At 38.9% G+C, this 23,788-nt stretch overlaps 1 protein-coding gene across 1 annotated transcript in view; it reads right to left on the bottom strand.

The window, feature by feature from the left end:
* Ankrd31 (ankyrin repeat domain 31) overlaps positions 1–23,788 on the bottom strand; it is a 98,129-nt gene that overhangs the window by 40,190 nt on the left and 34,151 nt on the right. Inside the window, exons 11-16 of the mRNA XM_051182919.1 lie at positions 19,781–19,923; positions 16,896–17,040; positions 11,251–11,303; positions 10,400–10,569; positions 9,093–10,345; positions 8,370–8,550 (exon numbers count right to left, since the gene is read on the bottom strand). Coding sequence (XP_051038876.1) covers positions 8,370–8,550; positions 9,093–10,345; positions 10,400–10,569; positions 11,251–11,303; positions 16,896–17,040; positions 19,781–19,923 — 1,945 coding nt within the window. The remainder of the gene's footprint in view (positions 1–8,369; positions 8,551–9,092; positions 10,346–10,399; positions 10,570–11,250; positions 11,304–16,895; positions 17,041–19,780; positions 19,924–23,788) is intronic.

Genomic DNA, 23,788 nt, shown 5'->3' with positions numbered 1-23,788 from the left:
CAACTCAGTCAAACACTGGTTTAAAACAGGCTTGTTCCAGTTCTACACTCTTTGCCATGTAAGTTAAGAGAGATTAAGTTGGAACTAAAACTAATGAACAGATCATGTTTTCCTGTTTCCTCTCCATACTCTGCTACAATGCAGTGATGGGTTTTTTTTTTTTTTTTAACTAAGAAAATACAAAAGAACAGAGGATAAATTTGAACAGATTGGAGAAGAGGAATTGGAAAGTCACTGAGAAGGATGAATTGCCTTAGCAGAGTGTGGAATGGCCTGCAAGGAGAATCATGAGAGAAAAGCCTATCTGATCCCATGCAGTCAGGCCTGGGGTCATCATTTATCAAGAAAGAAGGATATGTGGACACAGGAAAACTGGCTGGAAGCTTATATAAAGTTGGGACTCTAAGCTCACTTCTCCAACTCTGAATCGGCTTACACACCCACCCAAATCCAGGAACCTAGAGATTTGTTTTCTTCATAAAACACATCCAAGAAGATGGAGACTGACATAAAAGCAAAACAGAGAGTTAGGGTAAGAAACAAAAGAATATTCATGACATCAACAGCATTAGTACCACTTAGTAAATTTGCTACAAGGGCAGATTCTCCAGCTCAAACCTAGAGTGTAAACTTTAAAACCTCCTCTTATGGATTTCTAACTTCTGATCTTTGTGGTTTTATGTAATCCTCTCCCCCTTGAATAATTTCTTCTACCTAAAAGAACATTTCAACACTATTAAAAGTATAACATTAACTTCCATGATGAGGTCACTAAAGATTATAACCCTTGCTATTGTCCTACAGATCCATTTTCCTGCCTTCAGCTTACATTTTCTGAAGAAGCAACATCTCTACTGGAGAAGCCCATTCAGCAAGAAGTTGAAGATGGCCCCCAGTCCACAGTCCACACCTTCAGTACAACGGCTCAAGGAACCGTTTCCTCAAATACATGATCATGAAAGTCCTTCCCTAGTCCAGGCTGCAGGTGAGAGCAAGTTCCAAACAGCATCTCTATTGAAGCCCTATCAAAATTACTGTCAAAAATCAATTCCTGATCTGCTGACATGGGAGACAAATGTGTGTTGCTTAAAAACAAAACAAAACAAAACAAAAAGCTACTAAGTTCGTGATACTGGCAACTCACTGAAGCAGACTCCCTCAGGGCAGGACCAGTTAAAATATATTTTAATAAGCTGACTGATTCTGATGCAAGCTAGTTAGAAAACCACTGCATTAAGCTTCAGACCTTTCCTACTGCATGAAGCACCAACAACCAAACATATCACTTTAAGGTAACAGATAAAAGATAATTCTCTCCCTCAACCGAAGAACAAAGAAAATGTGGCATATTTATTTACATAACAGAGTATTACTTGGCTGTTAAAAATAATGACATCATGAAATATGTACACAAATGGTTGGAACTAGAAAAAACAAACAAACAAGCAAATATCCCGAGTGAGGTAACACAGACCCTGAAAGACAAACATGGTATGTTCTCACTTATAAGTGCATATTAGCTATAAAATAAAGGATAACCAGGCTACAATTCACAGCCCCAGAGAGGCTAAGTAACAAAGAGGGCTCAAGTGGGTACACGTATATTTCCCTGGGGAGGGTAGATAGATTTTGTGGGTGGACTGGGAGCAGGTAGGCATGGGAACAGAAGGGTCCAGGAAGTGGGAGGGGAAGGAAGGGAGAGAGTACTGGGAGAGATGACTGGAACTGGGGGACATTTGGAGGGTGATGTAGAAACCAATACAGGAAAACTCCCTAGAATCTACGAGAATGACTAGCTAAATCTAGTAACAGGGAATACAGAGCCAGAACTGGCCATCTTCTTCAACCAGGCAAGGCTCCCAGCAGCGAAACTGGGACATCAACTCAGCCACAAAAACCTTCAACCCACAATATGTCTTGCCTGCAAGATGTCCTGGGGCAATGGTGGCACAGAACTTGTGGGCATGGCCAACCAATGATTAGGTTGAGGCCCAACCAGGAGAGGGAGCTTATGCCTGACACTGCATGGATGGCCATAAACCAGAGACCAGGCAGCCCAAAGACCCAGGATAGAATCAAATATGATCAGCAAAAAATAAACAAACAAACAAAAAAACCAACCCCAAACAACCAACCAAATAAACAACTAGCCAACAATAGAAAAACTCAATGAAATGATCACTGATGATATTCTGCCATACTCATAGATTGGTGCCTAGCCCAGTTGTCATCAGAGGCTTCGTCCAGCAACTGATGGGAACAGATGCAGAGACCCACAGCCAAACACTAGGTGAAGCCAGGGGAACTCTGCTTTGTATCTAATATAGAGTCTCTCTGTGTTATTTGGGTGGGAAAACTGCTCGTAACAGCTTGGTGTTTGTGTTAACGCCGGACAGTGTGAGTGGGGGATGTCTCTGATGCTTTTGCCTGCTCTTGGGACCCTTATCTTGCCACTGGGTCACCTTGTCTTACTGAAATTTGTTATGCCACGTTTGGTTGATACTCCTGGGAGGCCTGTTTGTTGTTTTTGTTTCTGAAGGGAAATGGAGGAGTGGATCTGAGTAAGAGAGAAGGGTAGGGACTAGGAGAAGTGTAGGTAGGGGGTGTAGGTAGGGGGTGTAGGTAGGGGTGTAGGTAGGGGTGTAGGTAGGGGTGTAGGTAGGTAGGGGTGTAGGTAGGGGGTGTAGGTAGGGGTGTAGGTAGGGGGTGTAGGTAGGGGTGTAGGTAGGGGTGTAGGTAGGGGTGTAGGTAGGGGTGTAGGTAGGGGTGTAGGTAGGGGTGTAGGTAGGGGTGTAGGTAGGGGGTGTAGGTAGGGGGTGTAGGTAGGGGTGTAGGTAGGGGTGTAGGTAGGTAGGGGGGTGTAGGTAGGTAGGGGGGTGTAGGTAGGTAGGGGGTGTAGGTAGGGGTGTAGGTAGGGGGTGTAGGTAGGGGTGTAGGTAGGTAGGGGGGTGTAGGTAGGTAGGGGGGTGTAGGTAGGGGTGTAGGTAGGGGTGTAGGTAGGTAGGGGTGTAGGTAGGGGTGTAGGTAGGGGGTGTAGGTAGGGGTGTAGGTAGGGGTGTAGGTAGGGGTGTAGGTAGGGGTGTAGGTAGGGGGTGTAGGTAGGGGTGTAGGTAGGGGTGTAGGTAGGGGTGTAGGTAGGTAGGGGTGTAGGTAGGGGGTGTAGGTAGGGGTGTAGGTAGGGGTGTAGGTAGGTAGGGGTGTAGGTAGGGGTGTAGGTAGGGGTGTAGGTAGGGGGTGTAGGTAGGGGTGTAGGTAGGGGTGTAGGTAGGGGTGTAGGTAGGGGTGTAGGTAGGGGTGTAGGTAGGGGGTGTAGGTAGGTAGGGGTGTAGGTAGGGGTGTAGGTAGGGGTGTAGGTAGGGGTGTAGGTAGGGGGTGTAGGTAGGGGTGTAGGTAGGGGTGTAGGTAGGGGTGTAGGTAGGGGGTGTAGGTAGGGGTGTAGGTAGGGGTGTAGGTAGGGGTGTAGGTAGGGGTGTAGGTAGGGGTGTAGGTAGGGGTGTAGGTAGGGGTGTAGGTAGGGGGTGTAGGTAGGGGTGTAGGTAGGGGTGTAGGTAGGTAGGGGTGTAGGTAGGTAGGGGTGTAGGTAGGGGTGTAGGTAGGGGGTGTAGGTAGGGGTGTAGGTAGGGGTGTAGGTAGGTAGGGGGTGTAGGTAGGGGTGTAGGTAGGGGGTGTAGGTAGGGGTGTAGGTAGGGGTGTAGGTAGGGGGTGTAGGTAGGGGTGTAGGTAGGGGTGTAGGTAGGGGTGTAGGTAGGGGTGTAGGTAGGGGGTGTAGGTAGGGGGTTAGGTAGGGGTGTAGGTAGGGGTGTAGGTAGGGGTGTAGGTAGGTAGGGGTGTAGGTAGGGGTGTAGGTAGGGGGTGTAGGTAGGGGTGTAGGTAGGGGTGTAGGTAGGGGTGTAGGTAGGTAGGGGTGTAGGTAGGGGTGTAGGTAGGGGTGTAGGTAGGGGTGTAGGTAGGGGTGTAGGTAGGGGTGTAGGTAGGGGAGTAGAGGAAGGAGAGTAGAGATTGGGGAGTGGAGCTTGGGGAGTGGAGGTAGGGAACTGCAGTTGAGATATAACTGATATAAAGAATAGAAATGTAAAAAAGAGTATTCTCTATAAAATGGATTCTTGAGTTACATAGATTACAATACCGTCAAAGCTATTTTCATGTGTGAGTGTTGCACACATGCTGGTGTGCACATGTGCACATGTGCATACATGCCTACAGGTGCCAAAGCAGGACACTGGGTGTTTGTCTTTATCACTTTTTGCCTTACTGCCTTGACAGAAGCTCTCCTGACCCGTACGTTCCTGAGATCTGCTTATCACCATGCCTAATGCTACAGTTACAGACAAGTGCAGTCATGCACATTGGTTCTGGTGCTTCGGCTCAGGTCTTCGCGACTGCAAAGCATGTACTCTCACTCACCGAATCACCTCCACAGTCCCTTCACAGTTTGTTTTTTTTTTTTTTTTTTTTTTTTTTTTTTTTTTATGACATCCACATAAAAATAAGACATGCTCCCTTTTGAGCACTCACAATTCTTTATTGGGAAAATGCAAAGAGAGGGAGACAGGTACAAAGAGACAAAGACTAAATTGTTAAGTATAAATCATCTAAAGTAGTGGGCATGCACACTGAAAATGTGAAGTGAAAAGTCTCTCTCAATAATTCTTACTGCAGATTGTATAAATCCTATTACCTTGTTCTTGGTGTGTTTCTAGCAAAGAATGTATGTATCAACCAGCTGTGATGCCTATGGACTACACCAATGACCAGGAAGGCAAGATATCCTCAAAGTTGCAATAGAGGTACTTATACCCTGGTGGTAACCGAGAGCTGTCCAGTTGGACTTACAGCCCACTCAATAGGAGGGATTCATATCTACTACTGTAAACCTAGACAACTAACCATGACTGGTTAGGCCATGGACCTAAAAGAAAATCCTACTATTGCCACTGTCTCAAACTATTATGATCTCTAACTATATTCTTAATACTTAACCTTATAGGTTAGTGTAGCTCTCACCCCTCATCGAAGAGGCTTCTTTTTGACGCAGGCAGAGACCATTATAGAAAAGCATGACTGGTCACAATACAGAGAACCAGTGACACATGTACAATACAATCCCAGCATCTAAGGCCTAGGAAACAGCACAGAAGGAGGGGAAGAAAGACTATATGAGCCAAAGGACCAGGATATCTGTTGTGAGATTGTATAACCTACACACGATAAGGAGGCTGCATCCATGACATCTCAACAATACTTTGCCTCAACAAGACACAAATGAAAATATCAACTGACATGCCAACAGAGATAAGGAAATTTTCACCAGGCTCCATCCCCTAGATGAGCTAATTAATGACTGCCAAGAGAAGAAAAATCAGCCTTCCCCCGGGATGAACCCCCTAAATGATTATTCAGTATCAAGTGGTCATCCCTAAGAACATACATATACAAGCAATACCAGGTGGACCCACAAGGTTGTATTCGTATGTTTACTTGTTAATATATGTAAAAATAATAATTAATGAAAAGAAGTCATGAATTTGAGAGGGAGGTATATGGGAAGGACTGAAGGGAGGAATGATGTACACATAATAAACATAAAAACAGAAAAATTAATCAGTATTACTATCATCATAAATGTCTACAACATTTAAATGAAATTTTAAAACAATCTGACAAATTTGCATATTGAGGAAATGGATGTACTTGATTATTTTTATATGACAAATTAAATTTTTTTCTGAGTATTTCACACTGCAGGATATACAGCATCATCAACATTTGTGATAGCACAGATTGTCAACTTGACAGGATCTAGAATTACATAGGAGACAAGCTTCTGGGCATGTCTACAAAAGAATTTCTAGATTGGGTTAATTAAGATGAGGACAGTCATTCTAAATGCAGCCCCTATGATTCCATGGGCCGGAGTCTGGATCGAGTACAGGCATGCACAGCCCCTGCTTCCTGACTGCAGATACAATGTGGCCAGCTGTCTCATGCTTGTTCTGCCATGCCCTTCCCAACATGACAGACAATGGGTAGGCAGGAAGGTAGGTAGGTCAAGGCCAGTCTTTATCTTTGAACTACAAGCCAAAATAAATTGTTCCTTTAAGTTGCTTCTTTATGGATATAAGTTCAGTAATGAGAAAACTAAATAATATAACAGATTTTCAGAGTTGACTGACATTTTGATGTTATATTCATCACATACACAGTAAAAATGTTAGACTTATGTTTTTTTTTTCAGTTTGCCAAGCTGTGACTGTTTATTAACTGACCAGATTACAAAAATACCACAGGTAGATTTATGTTTAGAGTCACTCAAATATTTTTAGAAATTCTTTCTTAAACCCAAGTCAAAATTTATTTAGTTGTTTCTTTTATGAAAGCAAAGTCAGCAATTCAAACAGTAAATTTTCAGATCAAACATTCTAATACAATGCAATTTAAAGATACACTAAGTATTTACACATTGAGAAATTATGGTAGGAAAATGCTGTCTTTGTTTATCATGATTAAACCATTGTTTCTATAAGAGCAACAAACTTTGTATATATGGTTTTAAAAAACAGTGAAATTCATACTACACAATGGTTTCAAATCTGAGCTGTCTCAGGCAGTATTCATTGGCTCCCTGTGGCATGAAGGTATAGATATCATATGCAGTGCAAAAGGCATATTGTGTGCTCAGATCTAAGGGTACAGAGAGCTTGCATATGCTACTACACAAATAGATACTCCCACAAACGCTTTAAATTCATTACAAGTACCAACCCACAGTTTTAAAAGCTGGGTTTCAGAGATTTGTGAAGCTCTAGCAACCATCCTACATATAGTTCTACTTTATGCATCACAGCATCTATACATCCTTCTAAATTTTTATGCTGTTATGTATAGGGTCTCACTACATAGCCTGGATAGTCTAGTACTTGGTGTGTAAACCTGGTTGGCCTGAAACTCAGAGAGATCTGTTTGTCTCTGCCTCCTGAGTGTTGGGATTAAAGGCATGCACGTTCAGTCCCAGCTATGCCATTATATTTTCAACATCTAAAAACTCAGGATTATTCTGGTAGTTCTTTCTTTTCTTTACTTAAAAATGAAATATTCTCAAGTTCTTTTTCTTCCATATATGTGTGATCTGATGTCTCTTTCATACTGGAATATTTCATAAATAGCTATTGATCTTTGTCTGTATTTAAGTGAGGGACTTTAAAATACAGATTGGAAATCTGTGGCTGGTAGGAGTGCAGTAGAGCTGAGGGCATGGTTAAATTCCCTGCTGAATAAGCTGGTATCCGGGAACTTCTTGATGTTGAAATCTAAAATTCTCAATCCCCTGTTCAAATTGCTTATAGTTTAATGGAATGACATACATGCATAAAATTACACTCAAATATGATTAAGTGCTACTAAAGAATTATATCGGTTTCTTGGGTTAGCTATAACAACTTATAAGCCAATTTAAACAACAGCAATTTATTCTGCTATCTGAAATCTAAAATCAAGGAATCAGCAGGGACACAACTGAAAAGCATCAGGGTACAAGCCTTCCTTGCCTCTTCCAGTTCTGGTCTCTGTTAATATTCTTTGGCTTCCCCAGCTTGAGGTTACATGAACTCCTTTACTTCACCTATGTGTCTCAAATTTCCCTCTGATCATTTATGTAAATATTGCTTTTCTAAAGAAGATAAAATTCAATCATTTACTATAAAGGTGTTCTCCACAAGTTCCAGAGCCTAAGAGATAGACACATTATGGAACGACCATATTCCAACCCACTGTAGAAAGTATGTCCACACAGGACTTCGATTTACCCAAGAGATGAAAAATAAGAGAAGGCTCACACAGAAAATGCTTTGTCTAGCACCTTTCCTACTTCATAGAAACTTATAAATTGACTTTTCCATGCTTAATATTTAACTTGAGGTGGCCCAAGTTGTTCATCACAGGATTAGCTCTAAGAACCACTTGAGGAGAGTTAGTCTGTAGTCAAATATAGACAGTTAATCAATGTGACAAAAAAAATGGTGCCCATACTTCTTTAATGATCTTTAAGAGGGATAAATGGATATGTCTTAAAAATCTGAGACATTACACAATCCTAATCCTCCCACCGAATATTCTTTATGTCTCTGCTGTTTATCTCCTCTAATATCTCAAACTGAAAGCCAAAGTCAGCAACATGACAAAAACTTACCTGGAGATTAGTGGATTTCCTCAAGTGGTGCTTTAACAACAAATATGTTTGAATTCATCTCACAGCTAAATGAATGTCCTCCAACATAAAAGAAACAAAACCCCACCAACCTAATTAAACATTTAGTGATTCTTTGAAGTAGAGTAGGTAACGAGGCTTAATCACAAAACTTTGGTACAAACACTTATACAAACCTTGGCTGCAGGGGGATTCCAAAGAACCTTTCCTTTTCCTGAAACTCTGGTCTTTTCTGTGTTCTTGGGTATCACGAGTCATGTGAGTTTCTAAATCCACCTTCTCCCCTTTCTCCTTGCAATCTCTCACAGCTCTTCCAGCTCTGCTGGCATTACCAGTTAACTCCTCATCTGAAACACAACCAGTTATAGTATCAGTCTTGTACTCCCCCTTCTTGATTATATGAGAAGAAAATTAAACCCCTGTTCTTCAGAGTTTCTGTTTCAAAAAGAACATGAGGAGTTTTTACAGAAAAGACTAAGTGTGCTGGTTGTGGTGCTGATGGAGACACAATGAATAGCTGTGATCAGTGGGGATAGCAATTTTCTGCCATGAAGATGACTTTAGGGCATGAAAACTAAATTAGTGTTATATTAAAAAGCAATAGAAAAATTGGTAGGTCTATTGTTCATTAGCTTTCACTGGTGTCAGTTTAGTAACCATCTTTGGTAACACTTTGACTTTCAAAGTAAGTACTAAGGATGTTTGGCTAGCCCAGATGACAGAGTAGAAGCCCCAAAATCACAATCAAGCACGGATATCTTACTGAGCTTATCAGTTTCCCAAATCACAACCTGCACGGTGACCTCCTGCTTGTCAGTTGGACCAAGGGTAAATAGAATTCAGTTGTAAATTTCTACAGGAGAACTAGCAAATTGAGAAATATTAATACCTGATTTCTGAGCCATTTCCTTCTCTCCTTGAGTACGCTGTGAGGAGTTGGCCAATTCTTTATTCACATTGTCAGTGGAATGAAAATCTGCATTATTCACAGGCTCGTTCCCTGGAAGGTCTTGCGTCCTTTTTTCAGCTGTACTTATTTCTATTACTTGAGAATGAACAAGTGTGTGTAAAGGACTATTTGAAGAACTTGCTTTTTGGTCTTTTACAGTATCATTCCTCTCAGTGTCTTGCATCTTCTCCATATTATATGTATCGGCTTGATTTACTAAAGGAGTTGGCTCTCTGTGGGCATTGTTCTGGAATGCTTTTAATACCTCCACTTGACCAGTCACCTGTGTAACTTCCTGTGTTGAAGGTGGTCTTCTACAAGGCATCGCATTGTGCCCTGTACTGGCATATGAGTGATCAAAAGAAGTTCCATATATATACTGCTTATAATTTGGAATATGTTGCTCATAAATTAATGTTTTATTTGAATCACAATAATTAACAGCTTCTTCTTCTTGTGGATATGTAGTTAGCTCATTTTCCTGTGAAAAATAGTTTTCAGGGGATAAAACCTGCACAGAGCCCATTTCTTCTCCATCAGCTGTGCTCTCTTCATTATGGCAGTGGCCCATGGACTCTTTCTGAGAGGCCACAGACTTGACAGACGTCTGGCAATCACTATCGCTGTCAGCAAAGCGTCCTTTTATGAAGGAGAGGAAGGAATCTTCCCACTCATTAAGGTTTCTGCCTTTTTCATCCAAGCTATTGTTTTCAAGGGGATTACGTGATCTACTGCATTGATCTTGGTTAGTGTGAGGTTGTTGATCTGCAGTTACATGTGGTAATTTTATTTCTTTATATAAAGGAAGTTCAGAGAAGGAAGAAGCTTTAGTTTGATCAACGGACCCTAATTCCAAGAACTCCATTTCTTGACTATCTGATAAATCCAGAATGTGGGTATTCAACTTTCTGGAAACCAAACAAGCCTCATTGCTGTTACCGGAACTATTTTTTAAGCTTGCTGAAATTGGGATAGAAAGTTCACATGACTCTTTTGGAAGGTCAACAAGGGTTTGGGCGGTATGCTGCTGCAGGGTAACTAACGTATTCATTCTCCTGAAAGAAGAAACAGCTATTCCCTGACTTGAACTAGAGTGTCTATCACCTACTTGAGTTTCTTTATGTTGTATATCTATTGGTCCTTTACTTTTGGACACATCAGTTCTGCTATCTTTCACACTGTGGACATTGTTCCTTCTGAGTCCTATAGAGTCAGTTTGGTTAACAACTGATTGCCTAGACTTGGACTTGTCAAATTCTGTGGCACTGGAATTTTTCTGGCAATGTTCATATACATATTCTTTATTTACAAGTAAATTATTGCTTCCTTTATTGGTTTCTATATGTCCTGGTTCCTGTCTATTACAATTTCCATCACAGATAAACTCAGTGTGATTATTAGAACTTAATTTTGGTTTCTATAAAAAAAAAGCAACAACAAAAAACATTGTTAGATTTAATTTCAGCTACATAGCTATAGACTCTGTGAGACTCTGTAAAGGGAAAGATTACAGGAGAACTTTCAAGACATTACCCTCTTCCAATTGTCACATAGCAAAGACTAGAATTAGGTTAGTTTCTTCCTTTGCTATCTAAAAGAATTATGGGAAGAACAGTGGAAGATGGGATTTGAAAATCAAAAGACAAATGACTTCTAAAATGGTTTCCCTGGAAACCTGATTGTGGGATGCTAGGATTAAAACAACACTGCTTTTTAGTGGCCAGAACTCAAATACCAGATGAAGAGTAACCACCCATAATGTAAATTCTGTTGGACTGACAACTGTAACTATTATTCTTGTATACCTGTATTACTCTTAAATCAGAAAAATTTTGATATGGTTTTTAAGTCCCAGACCCCATGAAGAGCAACCGAAAGGATATGACTTGCTACACATTACCACAGTATGCTTACCTAACTGCTTCTCAGACTAACTGGCTAGAATCATTTAATTATTCCAAAGTGTCTTAAACCAAAGCAAAGGTGAAGTCCCTAACCTGACTAATGCTTCACCAGTCTTTCTTTCCCTCTGGTAATCTACAAAAATAACCAGCAGGTACAAACCTGCAAAAACACTTATTACTGAATACAGATTTACCTTGTACTGGAATATATCTTCTACATATGCTGGGACAGTGCTCTTCCTTTCGGCTGCATATAAAAAGAGAAAATAAGAAAACAGTTTCCAGTAGACTTCAAAACAAAAACAAACAAAGAAAAACTAGAGTGGGCCAGCAAAATGGGCAAGCAGGTTCGAACTCAGGCAGGCCTAATAACTTGAATCCAATACCTGGGTCCCACAGGTGGCAGGAGAGAAGACTCTCCCAGAGTTGTCCTCTGCCTTCTACCTGTACTCACATACATGAACAAACACACAGACACACAGGCACACTCAAATAAAAATGTAAAACTAGAGGGAATATGTGAAATCATGTAAATGTTTTATATTAAATCTGGCACATACAATATGACCATATAGTTTCCATATTTATTACATTACAAGCTAAGTATTATTTTGAGTGACAATGTTTCTATTGAAAAAGTAAATAGATCTGACAAAATGACTAATAATAAAGATGAGCACTAAACTTAGTACTTTTTAATTTACTCACAGAAATATTCATATATGTTCTCTTTATTCAGTAGATTATTCAAGCTGTTTTTTATTAGGTTTTTAAAAAAGCCCTTTTATAACTAAATAGATTATCATGGGCTGGCAAGACGAGTCAGTGGATACGGGCATATGCTGCCAAGATCAATAAATTGAGTTTTATCTCTAGGACTCACAATGAGGAAAGAGAGAACTGACTCCTACAAGGTGTCCCTTGTTCTCTAGATACATAACATACTACACACACACACACACATACACACACACACACACACACACACACACATTATGTAATAAAAACTTTAAATAGATTATCATTTTCCAATATGTCTGCTTAGTAGGGTCCTAGCATGAATGTTACATTGTCTTCAAAGCAAAACATGCATATGCATAGACAAGATCAACAACACTGGGAATGCATAGAGGAAACAAAAATACTTATATTTAAAAAGGGGTTAAAGTTGGTAATCAAAATATTGCAATATAGCATATTTCTCCTTGCCTTCTTAAAACATTGAATGCATAATTAAAATTAGGCACAAGTGCAGTTAAACACAAAATATAAAACCTTATGAAGGTTCACTTGCACATAGAAAATATGCAATGAATATCTGCTGGAATAAACTAACATTTTAGAAGGGATACATAAAAATATAAATTTCCTTGAATGTAAGTGGGAAACAAAATATCTTAACAAGAATGGATTAAATATGAGAAGTTTATTTCTTAGAAATGACTTTTACCAGTACAATCAAATCCATTCACCGCATTCAAGTGAGAAGAGTTGCCCAGAGTATCCTATCAAACCATACTCCAGAGTTTCCCTATTGCTTCTCATGTTTATGAGCTAGGTGACCCTGGGAAAATTCCTTATTGTCTTTGCCTTCATCAAATATCCATAAATGAAAACTAAGAAATGCTACAAAATTACGAAGATTAAGTAGTGAAACCCATGTAAAGAAAATATTCTATTATTACTACTATTTCTGATAATAGCTTTAAGAACATAAGGAACACATTGGTTCTTAAGTCAAAAGACATAAATATCCATATTTTCTATAAATTAAAACAAAGTCTTTTTGAACTAAAATTTAAAAACAAATGTCTTATTCTAGGATATATACTTATTAAGAAAACAAAATTCACATTACTTTGGAAAACAGGGTGGTAATTAATGACAATTCAAATGTTCATGCTTAAGAAATAGTCAAAGCACCTGCTAAAGCATAATAAATAAATTCTCTCACAAAGAAAGAACAAAAGCCAAATCCAAAGGAGAAAGGTTACGAATTCTGCTTCATGAAGGAAATTCCATGTGTGGTGCTAGATTAGAAAAACGGGTTACAGAGGAGGGGCACTAGTGAACAGGGCTTCAGGATTCAGAGAGGGCTAGAATTCTGGAGAAAACACTTTAGAAAAGAAAAAAATATTTCTCTCATTAGAGAATAAGGAAGCCACACGATTAAGAATAGCATCACGGCACATCTCGGAGTTTATAAACTTGTTCCTCTAGCATTGACATTTTATTTGAAATTTTTGTGTGTCTTTGTAGGTGGGTATCTGGACCTGAAACAGTGGCCATACCCCTTTGGGTGTGGATTCAGGCGGAGGGAAGTGGAAAGAGAGAAGGAGCTTGAGGCGTGGCTTTTTTGTTCAGTCTTTCTGTTGAGTCAGCAGATCCCATAGGGAAAGCAGGAAAATGCTCAGGCAGCTCTTGGTATTTTTCTGTGTAATTGTTCCCCAATAAACACCCATTTATCATTTCTCTTGGGTCTAGTGATATAATTACATCCTCACCTTCATGCCTTGAAACATAAATACGATTGTTTTAATAGTTTACTTCAGTATGCTCTTATGAACCTGGCATCAACAAGTCATGTCTGTCTTATCTGATGTGACTTGTTTCTAAAAGTCTCTGCTCTAAAGTTTACTCGCTACCTTGCAAAAGCCGCACCAAGGTGTATGTCTATAGTCCCAGCTATTGAGGAACCCAGGGGGTCAAGACCAGCCTAAGAATACAGTAAGATCACATTAAAAAGTTCAGGGTTCTTTCTTTGTTACAAAAATGAGGCATTTTGGTCTAAGGTTTTAGTCCTTAGTCAAAAGCATTTATATAATTACATGTCTTAAAGATGTAAAAAAATATGAATGGCTATAACATAATAAAATGGGAAAAATAATAAAATGTATCCATGAAGGAGGACCAGTCTCATCCAACAGTCAGAATGCTGATAGCCCCTTTTCTTTTCAGCAAATACACTCAACACTAATTGGGAGAACTGTCATAGTAAATATAACCCAGTTGGGAAGGAAGTACACTTTCAATCTTTCAATTTTATTTGAAACAACTTAGAACAAGAAAAGGGCTTTTCCAGCAGAGTTATCAAAAGGCTTGTGATAACAATCAACAACAATGATGTTTGTATACCAGGTTTTAAAGAAGTCCGAGAAGTACAGCCTTTTCATGTATTCTCGGGGAATCTAAATCATTTCTTTATCATGCACTTCTCTGTAATTGTTTGCTACTTGTTTTTTTTTTATTATTAATTTTGTATTATTAGGTGTTAGCCTAACTGTTGCCTAACACATAGTAAGCCATGAACAAAAGAATAAATGAATGGGAAGGAGGGAAAGAAGAAGGAAGGAATGAAGGAAGTGAGTGATAAATTCTTTCCAGAGTGACGATGGCAGTCAGGGTTTTAGCTGTCTAACACATGTTCTGATGGCAGAACTCCACAGATCCCTGCTGCCTAGATCCATGGAGCTGCTTTTACTCAGCTTTTTCTTTCATGATTGAGCTGTTCTTCCGAGAAAGTCCTTTTTCTGTTTTAAAATGATTATTTGCCACCAAAGAAATCTTACTGAAAGACCCTTAAGCCATCAAAAAGAGCTGATAAGACAGGCGTGGTTGTATTGCTTGGATCCAGAGAGAACCAGAACTGTAGCAGAGATTAGATTTCTACACCAGCTTAAACTTCCTACAGATTGGAGGGAACAATACTTGTTCTAGCAGGATTCTCAGACTAATCTTCCCTTGAACAAAAGAGAAATCCCAAAAGCATAAGCCTTAGTTGTTAAAGATAATAATACTCAAAGCATTTGAAAGAATTATCTCCTGGAAATTTTTTAAAAATTAAAATTATAGTTTAAGGACCACAGAGACGTATTTGCCACCAAGGCTGAAGACCTGAGTTTGATCCCTGGGATCCACATGGGATAGAGTTGATTTCCATGACCTCCATGTATACATGATATGGTACACAATATGGTACATGTGTGCGTGCACACATACAATAAATAAATGTAACAAAACATAGAGGGGGGAAAGGGGAAGTTGGGAAAATTAAGAGCTCACATACTTCTGAATGGAAAACAATGTTTTTGTTTCAGGCACACTATTCAAAAATTATTTGTTGAATGGCTGCTATGTACAAGGCAAATTCAGTATTCGAAAGAAGATAAAGCAAAGATTCTTTCCTTCATGGGACTTATATTCTATATGAGGACAACGCAAATAAAACAATAAGTAAACAGTGTCCTATGCCAGCACACTAGTGCTGTGCTGTGGAGACGGGCACAGTAGAGCGACGTAAACAGCCCTAGAATGAAGGCACTGACATCTGCTTCAGGGTTTCTTTCTCTTTATTGCTTTGGATCTGTCCTGGAACTACCTCAGTAGACCAGGCTGGACTCGAACTCACAGAGATCCACCTGCCTATGCCTCCCGAGTGCTGGAATCAAAGGTGTGCGCCACTGACACACGGCTTGATATCTGTATTTTTTAAAACTGTTTTCAAAATATGGAAACGAAATCTCCCCTTGAGTGCAGGTGAACTTAGTGACCCATTTCTAACAAACAGAACACAGCAAAAGAGATAGTGTAGCACTTCAAAGATGAGGGTATGAAAAGAATGAAGAGCCAATTCCTTTGATCAAGGAATGCTATGATGTTACCAAAAAAAAATCTAACAGATGCATTGAAGAGGGTATGTTACCAGTGGTTTTCTGCCAGCCTGGTCTCCCAGCTGCGCCAGCCCCAAATAACACACAGAGACCCTGTATTAGGTATAATTCTGTTGGCCAGTTACTTGTTTCTTCTCGGCTAGCTCTGTCTTAAGTATTAATCCATTTCTATTAATCTAAGTATTTCCACGTGGTCTCATCTTACCAGACAGTGGGGCCAGCATCTGCTCTCCCTGGTCTCTATATGCTGACTCTTCCTTACTACTTCCTCGAATCCTCCTTGCCTCCTATCTTCCTTTCCTATTGGCCAACAGTGCTTATTTCATTAACCAGTCAAGAGAAACATATTTACAGAATGACATCTCCCATCAAGGGTATAAAAATATGCCATGAGCCAGGCTGTGGTGTTACACACCTCTAATCCCAGCACTTGACAGGCAGAAGCATGAGGATCTCTTGAGTTCGAGGTCAGCCTGATCTACAGAGCAAGTCAGGACAGTCAGGGCTATACAGAGAAACCCTGTCTGGAAAACCAAAAAATAAAAACAAAAAAAGGCTATGTGCTTTAAAGTACTTAAAATAATATTTTTTTACAATCTCAGATGAAATTACTTTATAATTTAACTTGACAATGTAATAGGAAATCAAAACATGGCCATAAAGAAAACTCTTAGAGAATGAATAATGGATATATATATATACCATCCTCTTTCACTGAAGTGACTAAAATTATAATTTTTATCAAAGAATTCAAAAGAAAGCAGCAATTTGTAACAGGTTTATTTCTTATTTATCTTTGGATTTGTTTCTTCAGACAAGGACTCCATACACCCTGGCTATCCTAGAACTCTCCTCATAGACCACAGGCAGATCCCAAACTCAGAGATCTACCTGCCTCTGCTTCCCAAGTGTTGGGATTAAAGATGTACACCACCACACCTGACATGCAAAAGGGTTCTTAACTATTAGCACTATCACAGTTGGAGGCAAAGTGGGTTCTTCCTTTTTGAGGGTCCTATTTGAGGGTTTTATTCAAGGGATAAAACAAAGACATCACTTTCTCAAAACTTGTGGGAGAAACTAATCCAGTTTCCACAATTATAAATTCAGTTTCTATCAACATGGTCAAAAACTACTACAGAATGGTTCAATCTTACCTGATAGGTGACCTGATAGGTGACACTTTGTATGTTTGGGAATGTATTTCCTAAGGAGATTCTCCATAAAGGAATCCTTGGCCTCATCCAAAGCACATGTTCCATGGTCACTTCTAAATAATGGGTCAGCTCCATTCAAGAGAAGTAACTCCGCCACCTAGAAAAAGATTGTTCACATAAAGGAATCCAGACAAAGGGTATATTTTGTAAATGTATGCAAGCACAGGACTCTAAACACCACCAAACATTTACTTCAACAACAGAGAATCAAGGTTACCTATAAAATATCTGTCCAATAAACATAATTAGTAATTGCCTCTAAGTTATAATTTGTTAAAATAGAAAACCCTTTCTCTTACAAAAGAACAAGCAAACAAAAAACCCAAAACCCAAACAAACTAAACAAGAAAAAGGGGAGAGAAGACAAAGGAAGGGAAGGGAAGGGAAGGGAAGGGAAGGGAAGGGAAGGGAAGGGAAGGGAAGGGGAGGGAAAGGGAGGGGAGGGGAGGGGAGGGGAGGGGAGGAAAGGGAAGGGAAGGGGAGGGAAGGGGAGCTTTGGTCTAATCACAAGACAGACACTGGATAAATGGTTTCCTAGGGCAAGAAGACTTGGGTCAATAGGAAGTGCTGGCTAAAAAAAAAAAAAAAAAAAAAAAGAGGCTTTCTTCTTTAGTATTAAAAACACAAAGATATACTACAGCTATGGTTACCAAATAGACCCAAACCAGTGAATTATACACCTCTTATAGGTGAAATTTATAGTATATCAATTTTATGTCCATGAGTTTTATTTTAAAATGAATCCTGCTAGTTTTTCCTTCAAGGATAATTTCCCCCAAGAATACAATGGAAATCCAACATGTTGGCATACACCTTTAATTCCAGCACTCGGGAGACAGAGTGATCTGTGAATTGGAGGCCATTCTTGTCTACATAATGAGTTTGAGGACAACTAGGACTAGGTAGAAAGACCCTGTTTCAAAAACAAACAAGAATACAGTGCACAGTTATATATCCTTTATCTGATCAACAATTAACCTTTCCCCCCCACTTCATACATACATGCTTGTTATCTGTATAAATGTAGGTATGTGAGTATAAGAAGAAATGAATAACTTTTTAAACAAGTAATTGTAAATACTGTGACATTTCACCTCTAAAATATTTAAATGTGCTCCTCCTAAGAATGCTCACAAGACCATGATTATAGTATTACACAGCTTAGACAAGAAACTAACTATATATTGTATCACTTATCCAGTATCTAGTACATATTCATATTCTCCAAACAGCCCCCAAATACATATGTCCCAATCATGGTTCACATACTCTTTTCACTTTTTTTTATTTAAGTATTCCCTCTTTGTAATGATTAGAATAATTTTTCTTAAAGATGTCCTGATAAGTTCATCTAATTCTCCTGGAAACATTTAACTCTACTATTTATTTTTCTTTTTCCTTAAACTAGAAGTTAGTTTAGATGGAGTGGCTTGAGATGTAGAGCTAATATTTTATGTTTCTTACTTTCATTTTTAGCTATAAAGCAGAAGGGGGTGTGGTACCTGTAATTATTAAACAGGAATTCAGTTAAAATAAGAAAATCCCCTCCAAGTCCTATATCATTAATATATACATATACATATATATGCATGCATATATATGTACACATACATACATACATACATACATACATACATACATACATACATATTCAACAATAACAGTTTGAAGTGGAAAAAATAAGTCTCTTTCTGTGCAGCCTCCACAAAGACACACTTAACTGTATGTGAAATAACGGCACAATGAGATACACATACATAAGAGTGACGAAGATGATGGCAATAACAGCACTGCTAACAGTCCGAGATCTAGAAACCACACACACTTCTCTAGCAAACCAACATGATCTAATGACATTACTGGCACTAGAAACTTTCACTAACCCCAAACTTTTGCTAATATTTATTCATTCTTACCACTGTCACACCTGAAAATTTTATTTCAAGCTATCTTAAAATGACTAAAATAACACCATCTTGTTCTGATTCCATTTTATGTGCTTAGACAGTTCTCAGCCCCCCCCCCACACACACATACACAATGGTCACATCTGCCTTAGCAACGCATTTGAGTTTTCCATGTCCTCGATCATAATCCAGATGTATTAACCACAATAACCGGCACATTATGTCTGAAATAACTACCATGCTCTTCCAGGAATGAATGGTTCAAGGTTACTCTGACCCTCATCTAACTTTGATGTAAATTATGGTCTTGGTGGTTTTGTCTTTAAAACTGCATCCCTGAGCTTGGGCACCAAGAGACTTTTCAGAAGCACAAGTCTGCTCTTGGTCTGGCCACCAACAAAAAAGGACTTAAAACTTTTAATTGGCTTGATCAATGTGGTTATCAATCACTATCTCATGTGGATCATCATTTCAGTCCACACAATAAAACAGTACAAAATTTACAGTGCAAATGTAACACTTAGAAGTTACAACAGAGGACATATTCTAATAGAAAAAGAGAAGAACAGATTCTTTAAAAATTATTAAGAATTAGCAACGTGATGAGTCTTTTTTTTTTTTAACTGCTTTACAAGGGTATTTAGTATTATATACAAAAACAAAGCAATAGTAGATAAAATTAAGTTTACACATAAGCCAGTCATAGGAAGAAGCCAAAGAATTTATATCTGGATCTTCACACATATTCTTTAGCAAAGAAAACCAGAACACACTGCATTCATTCGGGAATAGTGCTTAACAGGACCATGATGCAAAGTCTGAGTGCTCATTAGTAAATGAACTGAAACTTCTTTTCCTACTGTGAGGTAAGAGAGATCATCAGTATTTACAAATACTGTGTTTACTCTATAAACAGAAACATTAAAGTACCTCATAATGTCCATTCATCACAGCATCATGTAGGGGAGTAATCTGGTACTTTCCTTTGACATTCACATCCGCTCCACCCTTTAGTAGTTCACTTATTGTCTGATAATACCCTCCTACGCTAGCTTCATGAAGTGCTGTCCACCCTATTAGACAAGAAAGACATTTTTTATTTGACATCTTGATAATGGTTCATGCTTAGTCTTTTAAAAAAGCAAAAACAATTCTAGGAGCTAGAGAAATACATCAGCAGTCAATAGCATATTCTATTCCTGGAGAGGATCTGTGTTGGGTTCCTAGCACTCACACTAGATAGCTCATAACTACCTGTAACTCCAGCTCTAGGGGGTCTAACACCCTCATGTTACATCAGCACAAACACACACACACACACACACACACACACACACACACACACACAAATATAAAAAAGAGACAATAAACATTTATTTTTAGTTATGTGTGTACCTACATCTCTATGTGGCAATGTACATATGAATGAAGTAAGTGCCCATGAAGGTCAAAGGGACTGGATATCCCTGGACATAAAGTTACAAGTGGCTGTGAGCTGCCTGATATAAGTTTTAGAAACTGAACATGAGTCCTATGTTGAGTCACTGCTCCAACCCAAGAAAGCAAGTATTTATTCTTAATACCCTTCCCAGTCAGTTATCAAGCAGCACAGATACTGGTTACAGGCTACTTCTATAGGGAAGAGGGAAAAGGCTCTATTTCTAATTCAAGGTATAACCATTAAAGTATCTCAGCCAGCAGTCCACATATGTGAGAGTTAAAAAGCATATTTCCCCTTAGTACACAAACAACTATTTATATTTGCAGTAATTTAACCAACAAACCATATACCCTGTCTTTATATGAACATCACCTTGTTAGTCAGAGGTAACAGTACATTGTTGATAATTACTAAATTCAATAAATTATATGATAGATTTAATGAAGTCCAAAAATTCCAGTAAAAGTCACATTTAACTTACAATTTGGTTCTCAATCTAAGCACTGACTATTTTAGGCTAGAAAATTCATTTTTGTTCTGAGCATCATGGACTATTTAATAGCTTTCCTGGCCTCAATCTCTGGGACTGAAAAGGCATCTACTATTTCAGAAACAGCATTGAAAAGACTGGCAAAGGCTAGAGAGATGGCTCAGATGTTAAAAGGCTAAGCTCACAACCAAAACTGTTGGTAAATATTTTCCAGTGTTCCTTTGAGAGGAAAGTCAACTCAACTGAGAAACCATTAACACAAATTCATAGCAATTCCAATCAAATCAGAAATAAGACAAGGTTGTCCATTCTCTCCATACCTATTCAATATAGTGCTTGAAGTTTTAACTAGAGCAGCAAGACAACTGAAGGAGATCAAGGACAAACAAACTGGAAAGAAGTCAAAGTATTTTTCTTTGCAAACAATATGATAGCATATATAACTAGCCCTAAAATTCCACTACTAACCCCTACAGCTGATAAACACATTCAGCAAAGTTGATGGATACAAATTCTACCAGGAAACTCCTATAGCTAGAAAACATTTTTTAGCTAAGTAGCTGGATACAAAAGTAACACACAATATCTGTAGGCCTCCTATACAGAAATGACAAATGGACTGAGAAAGTATAATACCTTTCACAATAGTATTAAATAATATAAAATATCTTGGGGTAATTGTAGCCAAGCAAATGAAAGACTTACATGATTAAAAACTTCAAGTCTTTGAAAAAGGAAATTAAAAAAGGCATCAGAAGATGGAAAGATCTCCCATGCTCATGAATCTGTAAGATTAACATGGTAAAAATGGCCATCCTACCAAATGCAATCTACAGATTCACTTTAATCCCCTTCAAAAGTTCAAGACAATTCTTCAAAGATCTTGAAAGAACTATTTCAGCTTCATAAGAAACACACACACACACACACACACAGAGCTTGAATAATCCTAAATAATAAAAGAACTTCTAGGAGCATTACCTTTCCAAAATTAAAAACAGCATGATACTGGCCAAAACAAAACAAAAACAAGCAAACAAACAAAACAGACAAGATGATCAATGGAATCAAATTAAAGGCACAGATATAAATCCACATATTTATGGACACCTGTATTTTTTTTGTTTTTTGTTTCGTTTTGTTTAATTCTTTAGCCAGAAATGCACACTGAAAAAAAGGCAACATCTTCAACAAATGGCTCTGGTAACGTAAGACCCTCAGAATGAGGAGTCTCCCAGTTTTGGTCGGTACCCCCGAGAACTCAATGTCCAGTCCAGTTGCTGCAACACACAAGAGGCTTTAATGAACAGGAAACGTTTGCGCAAATGGGCTCCCCCAGCACTCAGGCTAAAGAGAAGCCCCATCCCCAGGGCACAGGTGTTTTTAAAGGCAAAACCCACAAGCTTAGGGATGGGGTGGGACCCTCTGCCAATTGAGTACGTGACCCTTTGAGGCCAGATGGTCTTGCTATTAAGGTCAACAGACCTTAGGGCCTCAGGGTGTGCTAATTAATCTTGTCTGGGCAAACTGGAGGTACAGTTATCTCTTTGTTTCTTAAGGACCCTATTCACCACCTGCTGACTCACAAGAAAAGAGGGGCAGTGTGAATTCTTGGTATCTTGTTATCTCAGGGCCTTGTGAGGGGAAGGAACATATATTGGTCTGGGTTAGCTTTCCAGGTTAGTCTGTCCTTCATTTCAAGTGGGGGGGGGGTTCTTTAACTTTACTTTTTTGTATTTCAGTAAGACTGCATGGCTACACATGTAGAAGAATGCAAACAGATCTACTTACCACCCTGCACAAAACTCGATTCCAAATGGATCAAAGACATCAACATAAGACCAGATGCACTCAATGTGGTAGAAGAGAAATTGGGGAATAGCCTTGAACTTATTGGTACAGGAATTCTCAACAGAATACTGTTAGCACAACCAAGATCAACAATTAATAAATGGAACCTCATGAAAATGAAAAGCTTCTACATGGCAAAACAAACCATCATCAGACAAAATGGCAACCTACAAAATGGGAAAAAAATTTTACCAACTATACATCTGATAAAGGGCTAATATCCAAGACATATAAAGAACTCAAAAAACTAGATATTGAAAAACCAATAAGCCAATTAAAAATGGGGTACAGATCTAAACAACGAATTCCTATTGTAAAATATTAGTTTAAGATGCATTAAATTTGTTTATGCTGTGAAATATTTCATTTAATGACACAAAGATGTGTTGCATTCTTTTATGTTGCATTTGTTTATCTTTGTGAAGCTGTGTTACTTTGCCTGCCTAAAACAACTGATTGGTCTAATAAAGAGCTGAATGGCCAATAGCTAGGAGAGGGATTGTCAGGGCTGCCAGGCAGAAAGGATAAATAGAAGGAGAAAAAGAGAAGAGGAGGAGTGAGAAAAGGAGGAGAGGAGGGCGCCAGAGGCAGCCACGCAGCAACACAGCCAGCCACAGGGTGAAAGGAAAGAAAGGGATATAGACTAAAGTAAAAAGCAAAAGGTAGACAAGATAATTTAAGAAACGCTGGCTAGAAACAAGCCAAGCTAAGGCCAGGCATTCATAAGAAAGACTACATCTCTGTGTATGTACTTGAGAGCTGAGTGGCAGGCTCCCCAAAAAGTAAAAACACCAATTACAAATTCCTAATAAGGAAACTCAAATGGCTGAGAAACTCTTGAAGAAATGTTCAACATCCTTAGCCATCAGGGAAATGCAAATCAAAACGACTCTGATATACCATCTTACACCTGTCAGAGTGGTTAAGATCAATAAAACAGTGACAGCTCATGCTGACAAGGATGTGGAGTAAAAGGAACACTTGTCGATTGCTGGTGGGAGTGTAAACTTATACGATCACTATGGCAATCAGTCTGGCAGTTCCTCGGGAAGCTGGGAATCAATCTACCTAAAGATGCAGCTATTCTACTCTTGGGAATATCCAAAGGAAATTTCATCCTACCACAGAGACACTTGCTTAACCATGTTCATTACAT

This window comes from Phodopus roborovskii, unplaced genomic scaffold (assembly GCF_943737965.1).
Source record: "Phodopus roborovskii unplaced genomic scaffold, PHOROB, whole genome shotgun sequence".
NCBI classification, from domain to species: domain Eukaryota; kingdom Metazoa; phylum Chordata; class Mammalia; order Rodentia; family Cricetidae; genus Phodopus; species Phodopus roborovskii.
This window is presented reverse-complemented; position numbering and strand designations above follow the sequence as displayed.